The 21,355-nt window shown below is 44.0% G+C and overlaps 1 protein-coding gene across 13 annotated transcripts in view; it reads right to left on the reverse strand.

Annotated features, from left to right (window-relative positions):
- Window positions 1-21,062, reverse strand: part of GIGYF2 (GRB10 interacting GYF protein 2) — an 88,687-nt gene extending 67,625 nt beyond the window's left edge. For 10 of the 13 annotated variants that reach the window (XM_084846804.1, XM_084846794.1, XM_084846803.1 and 7 more), the window contains exons 1-2: window positions 20,941-21,062; window positions 1,552-1,610 (exon numbers count right to left, since the gene is read on the reverse strand). In XM_084846804.1, the coding sequence (XP_084702930.1) occupies window positions 1,552-1,592 (41 nt within the window). In that variant the 5' untranslated portion in view covers window positions 1,593-1,610; window positions 20,941-21,062. The remainder of the gene's footprint in view (window positions 1-1,551; window positions 1,611-20,940) is intronic. The other 3 variants (XM_084846796.1, XM_084846805.1, XM_084846797.1) reach the window with 1 other exon arrangement.
- Window positions 21,063-21,355: the final 293 nt, after the last annotated feature.

Genomic DNA, 21,355 nt, shown 5'->3' on the forward strand with positions numbered 1-21,355 from the left:
CTGGCTTGTGATGGCGTGCATCTTGCACCTTTGTCGAGTGCGACAAAGCTTGCAAAGCCAAAGGCACTTTGGTTAAGTGGTGAACTGCTGGAGGCTGCGAGGGTGACTGACCATTGGTTGAGAACATGGCATCAGCTGGGAGGCTAGACTTGGACTGGAAGCTGTACTTGGATGGGAAGTTATACTTGGAGGCATTTGTTGGGAAATTATACTTGGATGGGGAGCTATACTTGGATGTACTTGCTAGGAAGTTATAGTTGGATGGGGAGTTATACTTGGAGGTATTAGTTGCAAAGTTATAACTGGAGGGAGAACCAGGAAGATTCCATCATCATCTGGCAGTCTCAACACTGTGGCTGGAGGTGGTGATGAGCACCGCAATTATAGGACTCCTGGTGAGGGTAGTAGTAGTGCCGGTGGTACTGGTCCATACGATCCATGTCCCAATATCGAGATCTCCTGTAAGGTATTTCTCATTCTGAGTGTCTATCCCAGTCAGAGAAGGAGGATCTGGATCAGCACCGACACCACTTGTAATGTCTAGAGGTAGAATCCCTCTGTACCGACGCCACCAAGAAGATGAAATGTGGTGATCCTGGGCATCACTCCCAAGGCCTTCCATACTGAGGTGATCAGTATTGATCTTGGTGGGCAGCAAAGGAGGAGGTTGGATTGGAGATGCGTCCCTGATCTCACCCTCTGACATCAACACGATCTGAATCGGTTCTTGTGTGGGGACAAATATATCCATGAGTATTGGGGATTGTAGCATTGATGGAGAAGCAGGAATTACAATTGGAATAGGTGATCGCAGTTGTTCCCATGCTGCCTACAATTTTGAAGCTCTGATCTTTTTTGGCATGGGTGGGTTTTCTCTGCTCAGAGACTCAGTCTGCCTCAAAATCTGAGCTAGACCATGAGACAATTCCTACCCTGACACTTGAACAAGCTGCAACGAAGCAGACAAGCCCTCAGCAGGCTACAAGAAGGCTGGGCCATAGTCTCCTTAGGCTCCTTCACAGCCTCCAGTACTTTCTTCCAGAGAATAGCTCATAGCTGAGCAAATCAGTTCCTTCAAGCCTGTTTGGTAAACGCTCGACAATGTGGACAGACTTTAACCTTGTGCCCTTATCCCAGGCAGAAAAGGAACAAAGAATGTCAGTTGGAGTTAATTTACTTCCACAACAGACACACTTGCGAAAAGGAGCTCAGAGGGCCATATGCCCATTGGGCGACTGGTAGATCACAAAAAACAAAACAATAAAAACAAAGTTAAAGGATGAACAACAACAGACAGAGATAAAGAATGAATAAAAACCTCAGCAGAAAAATGCTTTCAGAATGACTGAATGCAGATATGTTTCCTCACGAGACTTCCACTATGAGGGTCGAAAGAGAACTGAGGAACCTGCTAGGGACTTGCGTGCTGGGATGGTGGGGGAGGGTTCCTGCCAAAATTCCTCTACTATAGAAGTCAATGCATCTATAAGACAGCTACTGCCAAAATTCTTAATGAAAATCCCTTGAACACACACATCATAGAAAACTCACCATTCAGGCCCAAAGTTAAGCGTCTGAGTTTCTGCTGCCATTTTTTTTTAAGTATTAACCTGAAAAAGAAACACAAGATCATGAATCAGTAATCTCATTTTAACAAATGAAAAGCTAAAACTAGATGCCCCACAGACATCCCCAGCCACATCAACACTCAGAGTTGACATTCTCCCTGCTGAACAAATGAGCAGGGTGGTGCATGCAGTTCTTCTTCCTTATTGGGAAGGAAAGAAGTAGGGAACTGCACTCTCAGATCAGAGGACCCCGACATGTAGAGACAGGGCTGCTGGATTCTCCTTAAAGCCCTAATTCTACACAACTTCCTGAAAGCTCAGCAAAAGCAATCCATATACAGAAACCAGTTTCCACACACAAAACAACTCTCACAAGCTAAAGATCATTTTCCAATAAGCAATTAGAATTGTTCTTTTAAAAGAATTCAGGTAAGTTCATAAAAATCCAGTACTATTCCCAGGGGTCTACCAATCTTGGCTTGTCTGGGCATAACTTGCATTCACCATCGACCAGTCTCCTCCACCAAGTCTATGCAAGAGAGTGGGGGAGGGCTCTCTTATATCACATAGGACTTTCAACTTCTACTTGAACAGTCAGTTCCAGAAGATGATGCTGCAGGATTATTGCTCTGCCCCTTTTAGTGCTGAAAGAGTAAATTTTAGCAATTTTAACTCTTTTAGTGCTACAAAGCACTACAGAGCAGTTCACCTCCGATGTTTTAGTGATCGGGGGGATACCCTGTGCCCACAGGGTGGAAATGGCTCCTGGAACTCCCAAAGTTGCCCACCCTTGCTCTATGCCAGGGGTAGGCAATCTGGTGCCCTCCAGATGTTTTGGGCAACGACAAGCCAGCACAGCCAGTGGTCAGGAACTATGGGAGTTGTAGTCCAAAACATCTGGAGGGCAGCACATTTCCTACCCCTCTCCCATGCTCCATCTACTTGGAACCACTGGGAGAGGTCTTTTGGAGATGTGGCAAGCTCTATCTTTCCTTTTCATAGAATCCAGGTGGGTTTCTCCAGTGGATTTCTAAGCCAGTGAATGGGTGCAGAAATGGATTGAATGGGGATCAATAAACAGATTCAATCCAGATAAAATGAAGGTGCTGTTAATAGATGGCCTGTCTGCCCAGTTGAGTGGTGTTCAACCCGTTCTAGATCAGGTTTGCAGTTTGGGGGTGCTCTTATATCTCAGCACTGTCGCTCGACGCTTAAGTAGCCTTGGTAGCATGGAGCATCTTTTATTAGCCTAGGCTGATTTACCAATGAGACCCTATCTGGGCAGGGATAACCTTAGTACATTTATTCATGCTCTGGTAATCTCCTATGTGGATTACTGAAATGTGTTATATGTGGGACTGCCTTTGAAAATGTTCCAGAAACTTCAGTTTGTCCCAAACTGGGCAGTGAGGTTATTAACTGGGACAGGCTGATATGACCATATCTTGCCAGTACTTCTTCACCTGCACTGGCTGCCAGTCCATTTTCTGCCCCAATTCATAATGCTGTTTTTAACCTTTAAAGCCTTAAATGGCTTGGAGTCAGGATACCTGAAGGAACACCTCCTCCAAATTGGACATTAAGATAATCTTTGGAGGCCCTTCTCTGGATGCTTCCACTTAATGAGTTGTAATGGGTGGCCACTAGAGAGAGGCCTTTTAAGTGGTGGCACCCAGGTTGTGAAATGCCCTCCCAAGAGAGGCTTTCCTGGCACTCACACTATAGTCTTTTTGACACCAAGTGAAGACCTTTTTACTCTCCCAGGCATTTTAATGTTAAGATCTTTTAGTGCTTTAAATCTGCTATATAAACATTTTTTGCTGCTGCTGGATTTATTTTTCTTAGTTTTTATATTGTGGTTGGGTTTATTCTGTTTATTTTTACATGTTAACTATTAATTATCTTAACTTTTATCGTCCCAAAAATTATATTATAATTATTTTACAAATACCACATTGAGGAACTTAAACACAACCCTAGCAAATGTTATGGGCTGCACTGAAAATCCTGCAGTTAACTCTGTGAAGAATTAGGAACATTTTATTACTACTAAATAAATCCCACCCCATCCCACCTGACCCAGCTATCCCAGAGGTTCCTGTTCACTGGTGGAGAGGAGCTCAATTGGCATAGGGAGGCCTCTCCACCGCCGAGGCCACATTGTACCTGTGCTGGCATAAATCTACCACTGACAGCGTTCCCACTTGTAGGGCCCAAAACAGGCATTCCAGGAGTAGGGTAGATCTGCTGGATTGGGCCCCTCTTAGGTTTCAATACCCCTCCATTGCTTTTTAATCCAGCAAAGCTACCCCACTGTCTTGCCATAGCTGTTTCATTCTTTGTTTCCCACCCCCTTAGGACTGCTCTGTTAGACATGTCCAAGCAGTTTTTTTGGTGAATAAGAATTAGAAAGTTTGATGACTGCACAATATTGAGGGTGACAAGATCCCAAGGGCCAAAAAGGTCGTGCGCCTCTGTCCTAGGGTTTCTTATTCAGTTCTTCCTGGGCATGCCCCCCCCCCCTCACGGTTCTTCCTATCCTTTAGGCTTCTGAAAGTTTTTAATCCCAGCCAAATGAAAAACGTGTCCTCACAGAAGTCTGATTACAAACATTCTGTTTGTAACAGCTTTATTCACTGAGCAGTGGTGGCAACATTCATGAATATTTTGTGACATCACATCTATTCAAATCAATGGCTGTCAGAGGTTTTACCACAACATTCTGTAAAACAATTACAATGTAGAAAGCTGTTCCATGTCAGACAGGACATGTAAAACATGTTCAAAAGAAGAGAACAAAGTTAAAGATAATCAGAGAATGTGTTTGTTGACATATGGAAATCAAAGTTATTCTATCCTTAATCACAAAAGACCACAACTCTTCACATAAGATCTGGAAGACAGGTTGAAAGAACTATCTTCAGCTATTGGTACCAAAAAAGTGAGGAACTCCAACTTTATTATACAGCAACTACCTCGAGATTTTGTTGTTGTTTATTTGGTCAGTCGCTTCCGACTCTTCGTGACTTCATGGACCAGCCCACGCCACAGCTTCCTGTCGGCTGTCACCACCCCCAGCTCCCCCAAGGTCACGTCTGTCACTTCCAGAATATCATCCATCCATCTTGCCCTTGGTCGGCCCCTCTTCCTTTTGCCTTCCACTTTCCCTAGCATCAGCATCTTCTCCAGGGTATCCTGTCTTCTCATTATGTGGCCAAAGGTACTACCTTTGTAATACTTTGTAATTTACTTTGTAAATGTACTTTGTAAATAGTACAAAGGTACTACTATCTCGAGGTACTACCTCGAGATAGCAGACTTTTAATATCTGCCCCTAGTTCTCATCTCAAAACTCTGTCATGTTCGAAGGTAATAAAAAATAAACTTAACTACTTAAGTGCAATCCTATACCCACTTACATGGAAATAAGCCCTGCTGAACTCAATAGGACTTACTCCTGAGAAGGCATGCATAGGATTGCACGGTAACTGACCCTCCCACTTCAGAGAGCTACATTAAACTTCTTGGAAAAGACGTTCAGTCTTTTAAGACACATCTGAAATGCTTCGTTGCACTTTTAATCACACCATCCTTGCACACCACAAGGTGCTGCAAAAGACTAAGTAACTTTAGATGACATTCATATTGTAAGAGACATAACTGGTCAAACATCTATTGTATTTAACTGGGTGTGGGAGAGTGCAGGGCAGGTGAGGACTTTCTACCAAAGGCAGACCCATTATCCTAACAAATAGATAGTGGGAGTCAGAATCCCCCGCCCCCAAATGCCAAAAACTGGTCGGGAGAAAAGAATATCACTGGAAGGAGAGATCAGCACTCAGCCAGCCAGGGCTAGAAGTCTGAGTGCTCTAGGGCAGGGGTGCAGAACCTCTTTACCATTTCAGAGAAGCTCTCAGAGGCTGCATTCCAGGGGAGGGGAGGCTGGAGGCAAAAGGGGTAGAAATAAAAAATCCACAAAAATACCAGCACACTTTAGCTTAAAGCTCAGTAACTAAGCTGCAGGAGACACATTTCAACCTTTCAGAATGGGAAAACCTACACAAAACATGGGAAACCACCGGACGATTGCTGGTTTGGAGGGAAGGGGTGTGGAGCCATCCGGGGAACCCCAGAGGGCTGGACTGGGACCACTCTATGGTTGGATTTGGCGCCCAGGCCTGAGGTTTTGCACCCCTGCTCTAGCAGTCCCCTGCCTAAAGGATCGGGATTACTGGCCTTGGTGGACATGTGTCCTGTGGCAAACTTCTCTCAGAGCAAAATTCCCCCACCCCAAAAAGATGATCCTTTCACTGAAGGAGTGACCACCCTTCATATAATATATTGGGGGAGGGGGGGAGTTAGAAGGTGTGCTTCCTGTCAGCCCCAATTTCCCCTTCCTCTATGAAAATTCCTGGAACCCAACTTGTCTGAATATTTTTTGCAGTTAATATGTAGAGCTTGAGTAAGTTTTCCATCTATGTTCTGATGAACAACACAGTTTTATGATTCTAACATTCTGATAAATTTCTTGATAACCATGAACAAAAAATCACTTGGTGACACCTATGTATTACATACTGGGCAGGTTCAGACGTCACACTGAGCCACCCGCAAATAAGCCATGGCAGGTTGGCTGTTCGTGAACAACTCACAGTACACCTGACAGACTATCAGGCTTGCTGTGGGCTGTTCTCCCTCTCCTTCAACCTTAATCCTCCAGTCGGCTCCATAACATATCCCAGGGGACTTTGTGGCAAAACAAGTCTTGTCTCCCCCCGCAGCTCTGATCGCTACCGCTTTTCATTCTCCAGCTTAAAATAAAAAATAAAAGTCGGTGCCTCAAAAATGAGCAATTGTAATTTTTAAAACTTAAATGGGGTTGTAACTTTTAAAACTTGTTTTAATAGTCCCTTTTCCAAATTTAGATTCATTTAAACACACACATGCACATATATATTTTAAACTTAGGAGTGGGCTTGACGTTCTAATCTGTGTTGCCCTACCAGAAGTATCAATGATTCTTTGAAAGGAAGTGGGACATCATGCATTTTACAGGGCCTCAAAGGAATGACTGATCTGCTTATATTGTCATTTAAGAGGATCTTTAGGAATAGTTGTTTCAAACTAATACTGCAAATATACTTAGGGCACAATCCTATGGCCACTAAACAGTATCTAGACAGCCATAGAATTTTTTGTTTTCTGGGAACCGAGCTTGGAGTCAGTGCTCTGAGGTCAGTTCCCAGAAAACCAACTCCACGTCCCTCTCCTGCTGCCTCGTAGGTGGTGCGGTTCGTCCCTGACTCCACACTCGTAAGAGCAGTGTGGAGCTGCTGAAAAGGGGGCGTTCCTGGGGGCAGGGAAGGGGTGGCGGAAGCGCCGTTATGATGCTTCCTCCACACTCTGCCTGGCCTGTATTGGATAGTAGGTCACCTCCAAGTTCGGAGGCTGCCAACTATCCCCGTAAGATTATGCCCTTATATACTTGAAATTATGTAAAGTATGCCTATAACTGACAAGTCAAATACTATCTGCTGATGGCCTATTATTTGATCATGGTCAAATACTGTCAAAAATTTCAAGCAGTCATGAATGCCACTGTGTAGTGGACTACTTACTGTTTACATTTCATTTTGGTCTCATTTCTAAGCAAGGGCGCCTTACCCCATAAGCCATGCTTCAGTCAGGGACAAATCTAGCTTCTCCTACTGGCCAACTGCCATAACTACAAGCAGTCAGCAGTGGCAAATGTCACTGCCCAAGAAGGATCATCCAGGATTGGACTCCTCTTTTCTTGCTGCAGAAACCACTGCCATGTGATTGGGGTGTCTGTTCTGCAAGGGTTCTAAAGGGGTTGACAACATTGTTTCATAATAACTTAACAATTTGGTTTTAAATTATCAAAAGTATCAAACCTGTTGATGACATATCTATTTAGTACAAATAAAGTTAATGCTTTAAAAATACTTGACAACATTATGTGACAATATTTGAATGACTCAACATAGACTGGTCAACTGTCCAAACATGAAGAGTTAAGAAAGAACACTCTAGATCTCATAATACTAAAATTAAACTAATGAAGTAAGCCAAAGTCGTATTTCATCATTTTCTATACAAATAGTGTTTAAACTCATAAGAAGTAGCTGCTGAACAAATCATTACACACAAAACAGATCTAGATCAGGCCTATATTTAAGCCTTCAGCATCTAAGTCAGGGGTGCAGAACCTCAGTCTTAGGGGCCAAATCTTCCCCACCCCCCCCAGAATTCTCCAGATGGCAACACCCTATTCTCCTGGCCCCATTCTTCTCTCCCTATTGTTAGGTAGTTTCCCAGCTTTTGTGCAGTTTTTTCCCCATTCTAGAAGGCTGAAATGCCTCTCCTAAAGCTTAGTTACTGGAAGTAGGAGTTTGCTTTAAGGTGTTTTTGGTGTTTTGGCCCTACCCCTTTTGCCTTTGGCCTCCAAGAGCTTCTTCAAAATTGAATTCAGCTGTTAGGCTGAAAGAGGTTCTGCACTCCGATCTAAGACGAATAATTTCTTTTAGGGAAAGCAAGGACCAAACTGGATATGATGTGGTAGATCTGTGAATAGGGTTTCCCACATTCTTTTAAGTTTAATAGCAGCCAAATGAGAGAACCTGGCATGGGAGGAGGGAGATTTAATCCTTTCCCCCTGCACTTTTTTGCTTTGGGAGGAAGCACAGAGGTATCTGTCTTTTCCACACATGGAAGCAGCTTTGAGGGGCACGTTCTCATCAGAAAAACAGTGTGGAGAGAAAAAATTAAAGCCCCCTCTCCTGGTGCCATAGTCTTGAGACAAATGATATTCTGGGGGCTACTATTAATGTTTTCAAAAAAGGAAGAACATATTCACAGACTTCCTACAACATGTCAACATGTACCGTTGTTTCCCAGACTCGACTGCTCAAGTCACATCATATGATACAGGCACTTGCAGGTGGACAAACTAATTATTTTATTGGGCGGGGGGGGGGTGGTTATAAACTTGAAAGGCTGATGTATAAGACACAGGTTAATACTGCATTACTACAGCCTTTCTTTGACCATATTATAGGCAGGAAGAGTCCACAAAGCTTGATCAAGCTGCCATACATTCACATTGTATCATATAATGTGTCTTGAGTAGTGTTTCTGGGAAACAACGGTACAAGGAGACATACTGCAGGAGGTCTACAGAGCCTGATCAAGCTGCTCACATTACATAAGAACATAAGAAGAGACCTGCTGGATCGACCAAGAGTTCATCTAGTCCAGCATTCTATTCACACAGTGACCAACCAGCTGTCAACCAGGAATCCACAAGCAGGACATGAGTGCAACAGCACCTTCGCACCCATGTTCCCCAGCAACTGGTGTATACAGGCTCACTGCCTCTGGTACTGGAGGTAGGACATAGCCATCTAGACTAGTAGCCACTGTTAGCCTTTTCCTCCAGGAATTTGTCTAACCCCCTTTTAAAGCTATCCAAATTGGTGGCCATCACTACATCCTGTGGTAGCGAATTCCATAGTTTACTATGCATTGTGTGAAGAAGTACTTCCTTTTATCTGTCCTGAATCTCCCACCAATTAGCTTCATGGAATGACCCCAGGTTCTAGTATTTTGAGAGTGGGAGAGAAACGTCTCCCTATCCACATTCTCCACACCATGCATAATTTTGTAGACCTCTATCATGTCTCCCTTTACCCTCCTTTTTTCCAAGCTCAACAATCCCAGCTGTTGTAACCTTCTCTCATAGGGGAGATGCTCTAGCACCTAGTTCTTTTAGTTGCCCTTTTCTGCACCTTTTCCAGTTCTACAATATCTTTTTTTAGGTGTGGTGACCAGAACTGTACACAGTATTCCAACTGTGATTGCATCATAGATTTGTATAAGGGTAGTAAGATACTGGCAGTTTTATTCTCAATTCCTTTTCTAATTATGCCTAACATGGAGTTTCCCTTTTTTCATAGTGGCCGCACACTGGGTTGACATTTTCATCAAGCTGTCCATCACAACCCCAAGATCTTTTTCTTGGTCCGTCACCGCTAGCTCACATCCCATCAGGTTATCCTTGAAGTTGGGATTTTTTGCCCCAACATGCATCACTGTACACTTGCTTACACTGAACCTCATTTGCCATTTAGATGCCCATTCTCCCAGTTTGGAGAGATCCTTTTGGAGCTCTTCACAATCCCTTTTTGTTTTAACCACCCTAAATAATTTGGTGTCATCCGCAAACCTGGCCACTTCACTGCTCACTCCTAGATCCAGATTCCAGATAATTTATGAGCAGATTGAAAAGCACTGGTCCTAATACAGTTCCCTGTGGAACCCCATTATTTACTTCCCTCCATTGGGAGAATTTACCATTTATTCCTACTCTCTGCCTTCTGTTCTTTAACCAGTTACTGATCCATAAGAGGACCTGTCCTCAAATGTGACTGTGTTGGACTTCCTGGGCAGTTTTCCACCTGTCCTCTTATTCCATGACTGCTAAGTTTGCTCAGGAGTCTTTGGTGAGGAACTTTATCAAAGGCCTTTTGGAAGTCCAAGTAAACAATGCCTACTGGTTCACCCGTCTACATGTTTATTGACACTCCCAAAGAACTCTAAAAGGTTAGTGAGACAGGACCTACCTTTGTGGAAGCCATGTTGATTCTTTTTCAGCAGGGCTTGTCCTTCTATATGCTTACTAGTTTTATCTATAATGCCTTCAACCAATTTACCCAGAACAGACTTTAAGCTAACTGGCCTGTAATTTCCCAGATCCCCCCTGGAACCCTTTTGGAAAATTGGTGTTACACTGGCCATCTTCCAGTTCTCTCGTACAGAGGCTGATCTTAGGAACATGTTGCATATTTTGATTAGAAGATCAGCAATTTCATATTTGAGCTCTTTGAGAACTCTAGGATGGATACCATCTGGGCCTGGTGATTAATTTGCTTTCAATATATCAATAAGGTTGAGAACTTCATCTTTTGTCACCACTATTTGCCTCAGTTCCTCAGACTCCTTTCCTGAAAACATCAGTTCAGGCACAGGTATCTGTCCTATATCTTCTGCAGTGAAGACGGATGAAAATAATTCATTCAGCTTCTCTGCAAGCTTCAGTACTCCTTTAACTCCATTGTCATCCAATGGTCCAACTGCCTCCCTAGCTGGTTTTCTGCGTCTGATATATTTAAAGAATTCTTTATTGTTGGCCTTGATGTTGTAAGTGATATGTTCTTCAAAATGCTTTTTTGTATCTCTTATTGTCTGCTTGCATCCCATTTGTGCAAGCTTGTGCTGCCTTTTGTTTTCTCCACTTGGGCAAGCCTTCCATTTTTTTGAAGGACGCTCTCTTTTCTCTAATAGCTCCCTTAACACTGCTTGTTAACCATGCCTCTTGGACTTGGCGTTACCTTTCCTCGTCTGTGGTATATATTTTAGCTGGGCTTCTATTATTGTGGTTTTGAGTAATCTCCAAGCATTCTGAAGGGATTAAATCCTCTTGACTCCCCCTTTTAACTTCTTTTTCACCAGTTCCCCCGTTTTAGAGAAGTTTCCTCTTTTGAAGTCAAATGTGACTGTGTTGGACTTCCTGGGCAATTTTCCCCTAAAGATATATTAAATCTGATAGCACTGTGGTCACTGTCTCCAATTGGTTCAACATTTACATCTTGTACTAGGTTCTGGGCGATACCACTTATGATTAAATCCAAGGTTGCCTCCCCTCTGGTCAGTTCCATGACCAACTGTTCTAGGGCACAATTGTTTAGGGCATCAAGAAATTTAGCCTCTTTGTTGTGACTGGAACATGCATTTATCCAGTCAAATGTGGGTGGTAATTGAAGTCGTCCATCATTACAATGCTTCCTTGTTTGGAGGCCTTCCTGATTTTGTTTTCCAGCTTAAGGTCACTCTGAGCATTCTGGTCTGGGGGACAATAGCACGTTCCTAGCACTAAATTAGTTTTGGAGCCTGGTACTGTCACCCACAGCACTTCTGTGGAAGAGCCTACCCCTTTTAGGTGTTCTACTCCGCTCAACACTATGCCCTCTTTGATGTTCAGAGCAACACCTCCCCAGTACGCCCTTCCCTGTCCTTGCTGTAGAGTTTATATTCAGAGATGACCGTATCAGACTGATTCTCTCCGTTCCACCAGGTTTCCGTAATGCCCACTATATCCAGGTTCTCCTTTTAAACCAGGCCCTGCCGCTAATAGGTCCCTCAAGGTCTCATCCACCTCTCTTAGCTTCTCCACTTCAGCAACCGTGGCCTCAAGAGAATGAACTTGTTTCCTGAGAGCCAGGAGCTCATTACACCGAGCACACACCCATGACTTCTGTCCAGCAGGCAGACAGTCGAACATGTGGTACTCAGTTCAATACACTGGATAGCCCCCACCCCCCTGCTGGCTTTCTAACTGGTTTTTTATTTGGGTGTGTTTTCCCTGGAAAACTTAGTTGTTTACTATGAGGAGGTGGGAAATTCTTATAATTTATAGTTAGTTATTTACAGTTACTCACTATGAGCAGAGAGGGAAGAGTTCACCGCTCTGGCTTCCTCATCCCATTGCTAAACATTGTATTCTCAGTGATGACCCTACACTTTAGAAAGTCCTTCCTAAAGGGAGATACATATGGCCTCATCACTGCTGGTTTTTAAAGCAGACACCAGAAGAGTTATTTATTCCAGTGGAGCTTAAAATCATTAGCTGTTGCTGCATGTGTGGGAACTATACTGTTTATGTCCATTTTTTAAGTTTGCCTGGGTGTTACGATTCTTGGGAGAGGCCCTTCTTTTGAGACTGCCGCATTCAGAGGCACGTTTGGTGGTGATGTGAAAGGGAGCCTTCTTGGTTGTGGACCTCCCTGCCGAGGCACGGTAGGTTCGCTCCCTCTCTGCTGTCGTTCTGTTTTTGATTGTATGTTAATGCATTTATTTTATTATTAGTTAAATCAAGTTTTATTTGTGATTGTAAGCCACCGTGAGTGCCATTTTCTTGGTAGAAAGGCAGGGTACTAATCAAATCAATTAATAATAATTTGGAGAAAAGGAGGGTCCTTCACTCACCTTGCACAATGCTTTGGAGTTACTCAGAACCAGCAGGAGAGATTTTTGCCACTTCTGAGTGTCTCACAGGCTGGCATGGACAATGTGATTAACCCCTCCTCAAATCCTTCACACATACTAGAGGACCTGTAAGGGGGACAGGCAGGAAGGATCCGGGACAGCCCTGCTCTGCCATACAGCATCTCTCCCTCTCCGGCTCCTCTTATCTTATTCTCCTTTCTTTCCTTCTCTCTCTCTCTGGCTCTTTTCCTTCCTTCCTTCCCTCCAGCTCCTCTCTATCTCTATGGCTATTCTCTCTTTCTTTACCTCTCTCTCTCTGACCTTCTTTCTTTCCTTCCTTCCGTCTCTGGTTCCCCCCTTCCTGCCATACTTTCCTTCCTCTTGTTCTCTGGCTCCTCCCCTCTCTCAGACTCCTCCTCCCTTCCTTCCTTCCTTCCTTCCTTCCTTCCTTCCATCCATCCAGCCATGTCTGTGATACCTCCCGCTTTCCTTCCGTCCCTCTCGCTCCCCTTCCTTCCTTCTGTCCATTTGTCTCTCTGGCTATTCTTACTTCCTTTCTCTCTATCTCTAGCTCTTGTTTTTCTCTTTCTCTGGCTCCTCTTTCTTTCTTTCTTTCTTTCTTTCTTTCTTTCTTTCTTTCTCCTCACCCTCCCATTCCTCTTTCTTTCCCCCTTCCCTCTGGTTCCACTTTTTTTCTCCCCCCACCTCCAGCTTCTTTCTTTCTCTCTCACTCTGGTCCCTTTCTCCCATCTACGCCTTTCTCTGGCTTTCTTTCTTTCTTTCTCTCTCTCTCTGGCTCCTCCTTCTCTCTCTTTCCCCATCCTCATGCAACTGAATGGAGCAATTCCTCCATTCATTTGCATGGGGTGAGAAAAAGCCTACCTGCCAAAGATCAGCTGGGGTGGGGAGCTCAACCCCAAGAAAAACCTGGCTGCCCCAATGGTGCATGGTGGACTTGCCCTCCACCACCTGGTTTTCAGCAGAGGGGCTTTTTCATTCTCTATAGAAGCCTAAGAGGAATCGCTCCACAGGCTTGGATAGGGAGCAGAAAAGCAAACATCATCTGGAGGGGGTTGAAGTGCACGCCTCATCAAGGATCCCTGGGGCAACAGGGACCTTGGTGGAGGAGTGAGGTTTGTCCTCCCGCTCCAGCCGATTTTCAGCAGGAGGGCTTTTTCACTCCCTATCAAAACCTATGGAGCGAGTCCTCACAGGGTTTATATAGTGCGAAAATAGCTTGGTGGGAGCCTCAGCCTGTCATTGCAGGCACAACAGCACCTGTTGGGCACCGTGGTTCAGACCCCTGCTCTATCCACAAGGGCTCTCTCATTGACCTGGTTCACACATAATGGTGTGGGTTAATTAACCCATTATTTGCCATGGCACGTGCCATTGCCATTTTGAATATTTAGCCTCCAATCAGGCATTGCTACATGATGTCTGAGCCCAGACAGTGTAAGTTAATCATGGGTTAAACAACCCAGTTAACCTACAATTAGTAGTTAACTTAGCGATCCACGATTTGCTGCTGTTACATGCCAATGGGCCCATTAACTTTTATGGAGGACACAGTTCTACACATAAAAGTAATATATGCAAAAGGCTCTCCTCTCCAATGAAGAGAATAGAGAAGCCAAATTAAGCAGAATCTCTGAATAAAGTAAATTAAGCCTTGATTGCATTTTAGTTTCCCCTGAACTTGTTCATTTACTTCAAATATTTTAAAATCTATGCATGTGAATATCCCAAAGTTTCCAAACCAATGTCCATGTTACAGAACTAGAACATCTACACAAACTACTAAGCCTAGGACTGAAACTGGTACTAACATCTACACTGTTTTCATTGTCTTACGGTGCTTTCAAAATTAGCATTTAAAAAGATGTGCACAGCCTACAGTCAAAACCATGTCTGAAGAGGAGTGAAAAAATAATTTCAGATAATAACTTGAGTAGGGCATGACTCCAAGCGAGGTTCCAAGACTGTATATCTCTCCTCTAAAAGACAGATACATATATTACCCTAGTGACATTACATTCACATTTTCAATTTGGTCTTGAGGATGCAGGGACAGATTGCTAGAGTTTGTGACAGCTACAACATGCTTAGTACCGAATCCTTCCTTCCTGGCTTGTGAAGGCAAGCTGGGAGAGGCTGAGTGGGCTTTTGGCTAGGATTATCAATGATCCTATAAGAAACATTAGGAGGGAACAAACAAACTTTCAACTTCATAAAATGAAGCTTTGAACAGGCCCCTCCTTAAGACACCATCTATGAGCATTGATGATTCAGCTAATTTTAGACCAGATCTTCCATTTCTTGGGAAGGTGACTGAACATGTGGAAGAAGAGCAACTCTAAGGTTTTCTGGATGAGATATCCTTCCTCAATCCGTTTTAAATTGCCTCCAAAACTACATACAGGAGAGTGACTGCATTAATTGCTTTGTGAACAATATTTGTCCGAACACTGACATAGGAAATTCTATCCTGTGGATTCTCTAAGACTTTCCAGTGGCATTGCTGGACCACTGTATTTTATCACATTGGTTGGACTACCTTGTGGACATCAAAAGAGAAACTCTCAAATGTTTACACTTGAATTTAGGCACATGAGTCCCATAACAGCCCTATGCAATACCTGCTCAGTGGCTTGGATGCCAGGATGTGGTGTTTCACAGGGATCAGTATTGTAATCTACATTAACATCTATACAAAGATGCTAAGTGAGATCATTGGGACATTTGGAGAGCAGTGTCATCATCAGTATGCTGATAAGATACACAGTAGGGTGTTGTTTAACAAGATGAAGCCAGAGATGGTGGGTAAACCTGTACTCTTGTGGAGGAGTCTAACACTGTCTATGGGGTACCTGGAGCTCTATCAATGATATAAACAGTCATAAGTTGCTCCTGGATTCAGCTAGATGGCAGCTACAGCTAGTGGAGCCTAGTATCAGTTACATCTGAACTAAAATATCAAGTTTTGGCAGATGTTAGTCATGCTTTTGTAACCCCAAGGCCTGACTACGTAATATATGGTGTATAGTGGACTGCACTTGAAGACTGTTCAGAAACTGCTACTCATAAGTAATACCTCATCTCTGCTCCTGACAGATGTAGGTAGACAGAAGCACATTTAATCATTTTGCAGCAACTAAACAGGCTGCTAGATTGTTTCTGGGCCCAATTTAAGAAGTGGGCACTGGCTTGTAAAATTGAATCCATCAAAATGGGAAACCCCACAAAGGATGCCAAAAAGCAAAAACCAACGGGGGAAAGCAAAAGCGGTATTTTATTCCACAAAAACAAAGAGTTCCAATGCATTTCGGACCACATGCATGTCCTTCTTCAAGGAAATCTATAGAACAATGTACAAAATTTATATGAGATTGAAATGTGTCACTGTATTATACGTATACATTACTACAACAATACAATTGTTTATCATAAACATTAAAATGTAATGAAAGAGTGGCTCAAATATCCAAAATATGATTAACCATAACAAAGACTGAATGATAACATATATCAGGAATAAACAAACTTACTCAGTGTGACAAAATTCGATAACGCTTGCTCTTCAAACTCCAGTCTTCTATGCTATACCAGACCAGGAAGAAGAAGCCAAACTAATATGTACACAAATCCCAATTGGAAACAGCTGCATTTTAGAGGAGTGCTGCAAGGCCATTGTTGTAGTTATGCTGTATATACTGTATGTACATATTTTTAAAAAAACAGGGACGTGTTTAAATTCGATAATATATAAATTTTATACATTGTTCTATAGATTTCCTTGAACTAGGGCCTACATGTTGTCTGAAACATACTGAAACTGTTTATTTTTGTAGAATAAAACACCTCCTTTGTTTACCCCCACTGCTTTTTGCTTATTGGCTTGTAAAACCCTCACAAGGTAGGCCTATATACCTTGAGCACACCTCTTTCTGTCTCCCCACCCCAGTCTATTAAGGTCTATGGGAAAGACTCTCTTAAAGATCCTGACACTGGAAAAAGAAAGAACGTTAGCACAACAAAATAGGGGTTTGGCTGTGGTCACCTCAAGGCTTTGAAATTCCTTTCTGGATGAACTATATAAATGTCCATCCATCCATGCTTTTCAGAAGCATCACATGGCATACTTGTTTTGTCAGGCATTACAAGGTTGAAGTTTTGTTGCTGGTGATCTTGTTTGTTGATGCTAAACTGTCTGTAGCATACTTCTGGGCTTTCATTGTTGATTCTTATTTTTAGGAGTTTTTGTGCTTTTAATATTGTATGCCATCCCGAACAATGGAAAAAGTATGACATAAATAAAGAAGTAAACCAATGTTTGACTCCCTAGTCTTGTTATCTAGAAGTAATTTGAAAGTAGAAGCAAAGATTTTACATAAAGTAAAATCTTCCACACAGTGGAGTTCCTAACCTTAAGTTCAAACTAAGTTGGCTTGTTCAGACAAACTGCCCAGTAAGCCAGTTAGTTGAGTGTAGTAATAATTTGTCTAAACAAGCTAACTTCAAACCATGGCTTATCTTGACTTGTTCAAATAAACTATAATTCAGAGACAAGCAACCTCGTGCCCTTCCAAGATGTTTTGGATTACAACTCCCATAAATCCCAGCCAGGATGGCCATTATGGGAGCTGTAGGCCATAATCTCCATTATGGGAGATTATGGGAGCTGTAGGCCAAAACAACTAGAGGGCACCAGGCTCCCTTCCCCTGCTAGTGTTAAAACTACTCATAGTTCCTAATTTGGACATAACAACAAACAGCAGTTAGTTGAAAATAAAAGCAAATGCTTCCAATCTTCTTTCAGCTGCAGTGGTGGTGAAGAGGTTAAGAGAGAGTATGTGAATACAAGCCTCATTAACTAGTACTCTAGTGTTAAGTCCAAACACAACCATCTCAAATAAGCCCTTCTGCTACTTGGGACAAACTTCAGATATTAAAAGTAGTTCTAGCTGTGCCTCACTGGCCTTAGGTCACAGGAACCTGTGAGAAGAGCAGGAAGAGTCTGATCCAGCAGGGTTTTTCTTATCCATGCACCTTTTAAAAAAGCTTCCAAAATCATACAAGACAGGGGATTGTGTATACTTGTACAGGCCTGGCTATGCTTTACAGGAAGAGCTCTCCTTATAAGAGTGTCCCTCTGGCTTTTGAATCTGTTTGCTCTAAAACCTCTTCTGTTTCCTCACAGTTCAGTCATGTTTGCCTCACCTTTGGTTCACACACTGACTTATTGTAGCCATTTCCTATGCCTCAGTCCCCAATCTTGTTTTTTTACTCATTCGATGTTATTGGTCCAAACCTGATCAAAGCTCCTGACCTGGACCTTCTCCCTACACCCAGCCTTCTGAAGCCTTCATGGGACAGCTCCTGTAAGCCCATTCCGCATACAAAATTTTATTAATCACATTGATATAAGCAATGCCAAGACCATCTGTTAGGTTGTTAACTTCTATCAGGTTATAACCCCAAAGTGATTCACTATATCCAATAGGCTTCAGGAAAGTATCGGCCCTGACTAGGCCAACTTTTATACTTGCTTAGTCTGTCACCTCCACCGGTGGTCAGCCTTATCTCTAATGGCAGTCCTCTTGAATGTCCACACACAAACCTTGCAGTTGAAGGGGACAGTTTTCCATTCTGAGAGATCTTTCTAACACATCTTTTACAATCCTCTCAAAACTGTGTGAGAAAATGTGAAGGACAACCATTTTTTGTGTATATTTGTATACATTTGCATACGAGGACCAACAAGAAAAATGATGATTCCAGTTGTTTCAATAATAACAGTGAAGGAAGTTATGCTGTGGGGGAGGCAGGTTCGCACAATCAGTGGGAGAAAAGAAGCCACCACAGCTTGCATGCCTGCCATTTGCCTAACTACCTGTGGTGCAGCATGGATTATCATGTCACCTGAACCTGGTGCAGTGCATGGTGATGGTAACTTCTAAACCACCCCACAACCCATGGCTTGTTGCAGGGTGCTGCAACCATGCCGGGTTCAGATGACATGATAACCCACATCGCAGGTAATTAGGCAAATGACAGGGGGGCAAAAGACACAAGCGGGGCAGGGGAAGAAACCACAGTGGCTTCTTTGCCCCTGAACATGCAAACCCAGTCCGTATGACCTGGTTTGGATGACATAGCAGCCCACTGTGGTTTAATTAATTCTCAGGGCACCATGGTGTGCCATTATGAATATGCAAGCCCCAGCCAGGGGTTGCCATGGTTTGTTGTGTCGTGTGAACCCAGCCAGCAGGGGTTATCTGAGGGTTAAATAACGCTCACAGAACCTATGGTCTGTTTTAGGGTTATGCAAGGGTTGTTTAACCCTCAAATAATCCCTGCTGACCAGGTCTGAATGACACAATAAGCCCCAGCAACCCCCAGCCAGAGCTTGCATATTCATAATAGTGGGTGGCATGTACTGCAGCTCTTCATGGGCAAATTAACCCACAATGGGCTGTTGTATTGTGTGAGCTGGCCCAGAGAGACGGGCTGTTCACACAACACAACAGCCCATTGTGTTACCTCCATTTTGAATATACAGCCCCCACTTGAGGATTGTCATGTCGTGCGAACCCGGCGAGCATGCGTTTTGTTGTTGTTGTTCAGTCGTTCAGTCGTGTCCGACTCTTCGTGACCCCATGGACCATAGCACGCCAGGCCTTCCTGTCCTGAGCATGCGTTACAAGAGGGTTAAACAAACCATGGGTTTTTGTAAATAACCCACGATGAGCGTGTCATCCAAACCCAATCAGAGAACCTCTTCTAGGAAGTATGCACCACAATGTTACATTCATCTTTTTTACTTCATTGGCAATTACAAAAAGCAGTTCGGCAAACTGGGATCCCTGTAAATTAGAGATGAGCAACTTGTGGCGCGCCAGATGTTTTGGCCTACAATTCCCATCATCCCTCACCACTGGCTATCATAGCAAGGGCTGATGGAAGTTGTAGGGCAAAACATCTGGAGGGCCACAAGTTGCCCACCCCTGCTGTAAATGGAACTGCAAACAGAAAACTTTTCCTAGTAGCCTATTTTCTGAGTGCAGAATTTTTGGACAACTGAGAAATTGTTTTGCTGCTTTATTACTTCAGGGTGCCACATGTTATATTTCAAAATGGTTGGTAAATAAAGTAGTAAATATACTGCTTGGATTTTGTATTTTAACAGAAATGAAATTATGTATCATTTGTTCATAACTATGTTCTAAACTGCACAGTTTCCAAGAATGTCTCAAAAGAGAAATATTAAAAGAACACTCAGATAGTCAAATTAGCAAGTTGCTAACCCTGCCATGATGGTAAGAAAGTGTTTATTACTTTAGTTCTGCTGTATTAAGAAAATGCCAAAATTACTAGACAGATGGCATTTGCTGGCTCTAATACCTTTTAAATTACACAGGATGGATTCAATTTATCTTGCTGTACAGATAATAAAAACATACAAAAAGAAGCACAAAATGGGATGTACAGAGCTGTTCATTCCCTTCACCGTACTTGGTAAATCACCAATATATGCTTAAACAGAGTGTAAGCTACATTTCCTATAACCCTGTATTTGGTGGAAGTACCTGTCATTTCAAGTGGCCTATATTCCTCTGCTGTTTGAAGCTACCAAACATTCCAACCACTGCTACTTTCCCAAAATATATACGATCCTCCATTTCCCCAAACCCTCTACACCATCACACAGATATCAAGTGCCATTCCTATGCCGGCTCACTGGGCACGAGCAGCAGCTGCTGCTGCTGAAGCCGTTCTTCCCTCTTGGTGTTAGCAAGTCACGACTATGGAATGAGAAAGGCGAGGTGCTTTGCTACAGAATGAGGCACGGTCCCACAGCGTGAAGAGGAAATGGTCACCGGGGGCGGTGAGAGAGACACAAGGGCTAGAAATAATCACACACTCTTCTGGCTGCCTACCAAGGAGTAGCCCACCCAGGCCCAGCAGCTCCTGCCAAGATACCGCATGGAGAAGGAAAGGCCCACAACTGCCTAGTGTCAGGCTGGAGCCCCACCAAAGCTTCCTTCCACTCAGCCGTGCCCTGCAAATAACCCAGTAACCCACGCCATAGCTGACGACCCTCCACGCCGAGCCCGTTTTCCCCGTCTCCCATGCGCTTCCCCGGACACGAGACTTAAGGGAGGCCGGGGCTTGGCGAGAGGCCTAGGCGCGTTCACGCGGAAGGACCGCGACAACGGGACAGACACAGGGCAGGAGGGGAGAGTGGAAACTCCGCAAGGGGTCGCGCCCGAAAGAGAAGGCGCGGAGCCACCAAGGTTCGGTTTACCTGAGGTCGCGGACAGAGAGCCTCTCGAATCCAAAGCCAGTCCTCAACCCCAACAACACAAGATGGCTGCCGCGCCGCCACGCAAGGTCATGTGACCGCGCTGCCGTGGCCCCGCCCCCTTCTTCCCGCAGGCCGCCGGCCGAGGAACGGGCTGGGGAAGCGTCTTCGAACGCGGGCGCCAGCGGCGGCGGCCGCCCTTCCTCCGCGGGGGGAGGACGCCGACGGCGCTTTGGCCGCACTCCGCGTTAACTACGCCGGAACCGCTACTCTCTCACCACCATACGCGCGGCGCCCGGACTTGCTCCCCACCACGCAGAGTCACCAACACCGATCAGAATCTCACCCTCCCCGCTTCTCCGGCACGAGCACACTGACGGGGGGAGGCCTCTAGCCCCGCTAGTGCAGGAGGGCGGCT

The sequence above is a fragment of the Heloderma suspectum genome, chromosome 3 (genome assembly GCF_057233095.1).
Source record: "Heloderma suspectum isolate Gila_16-S chromosome 3, 16-S_ref, whole genome shotgun sequence".
NCBI classification, from domain to species: domain Eukaryota; kingdom Metazoa; phylum Chordata; class Lepidosauria; order Squamata; family Helodermatidae; genus Heloderma; species Heloderma suspectum.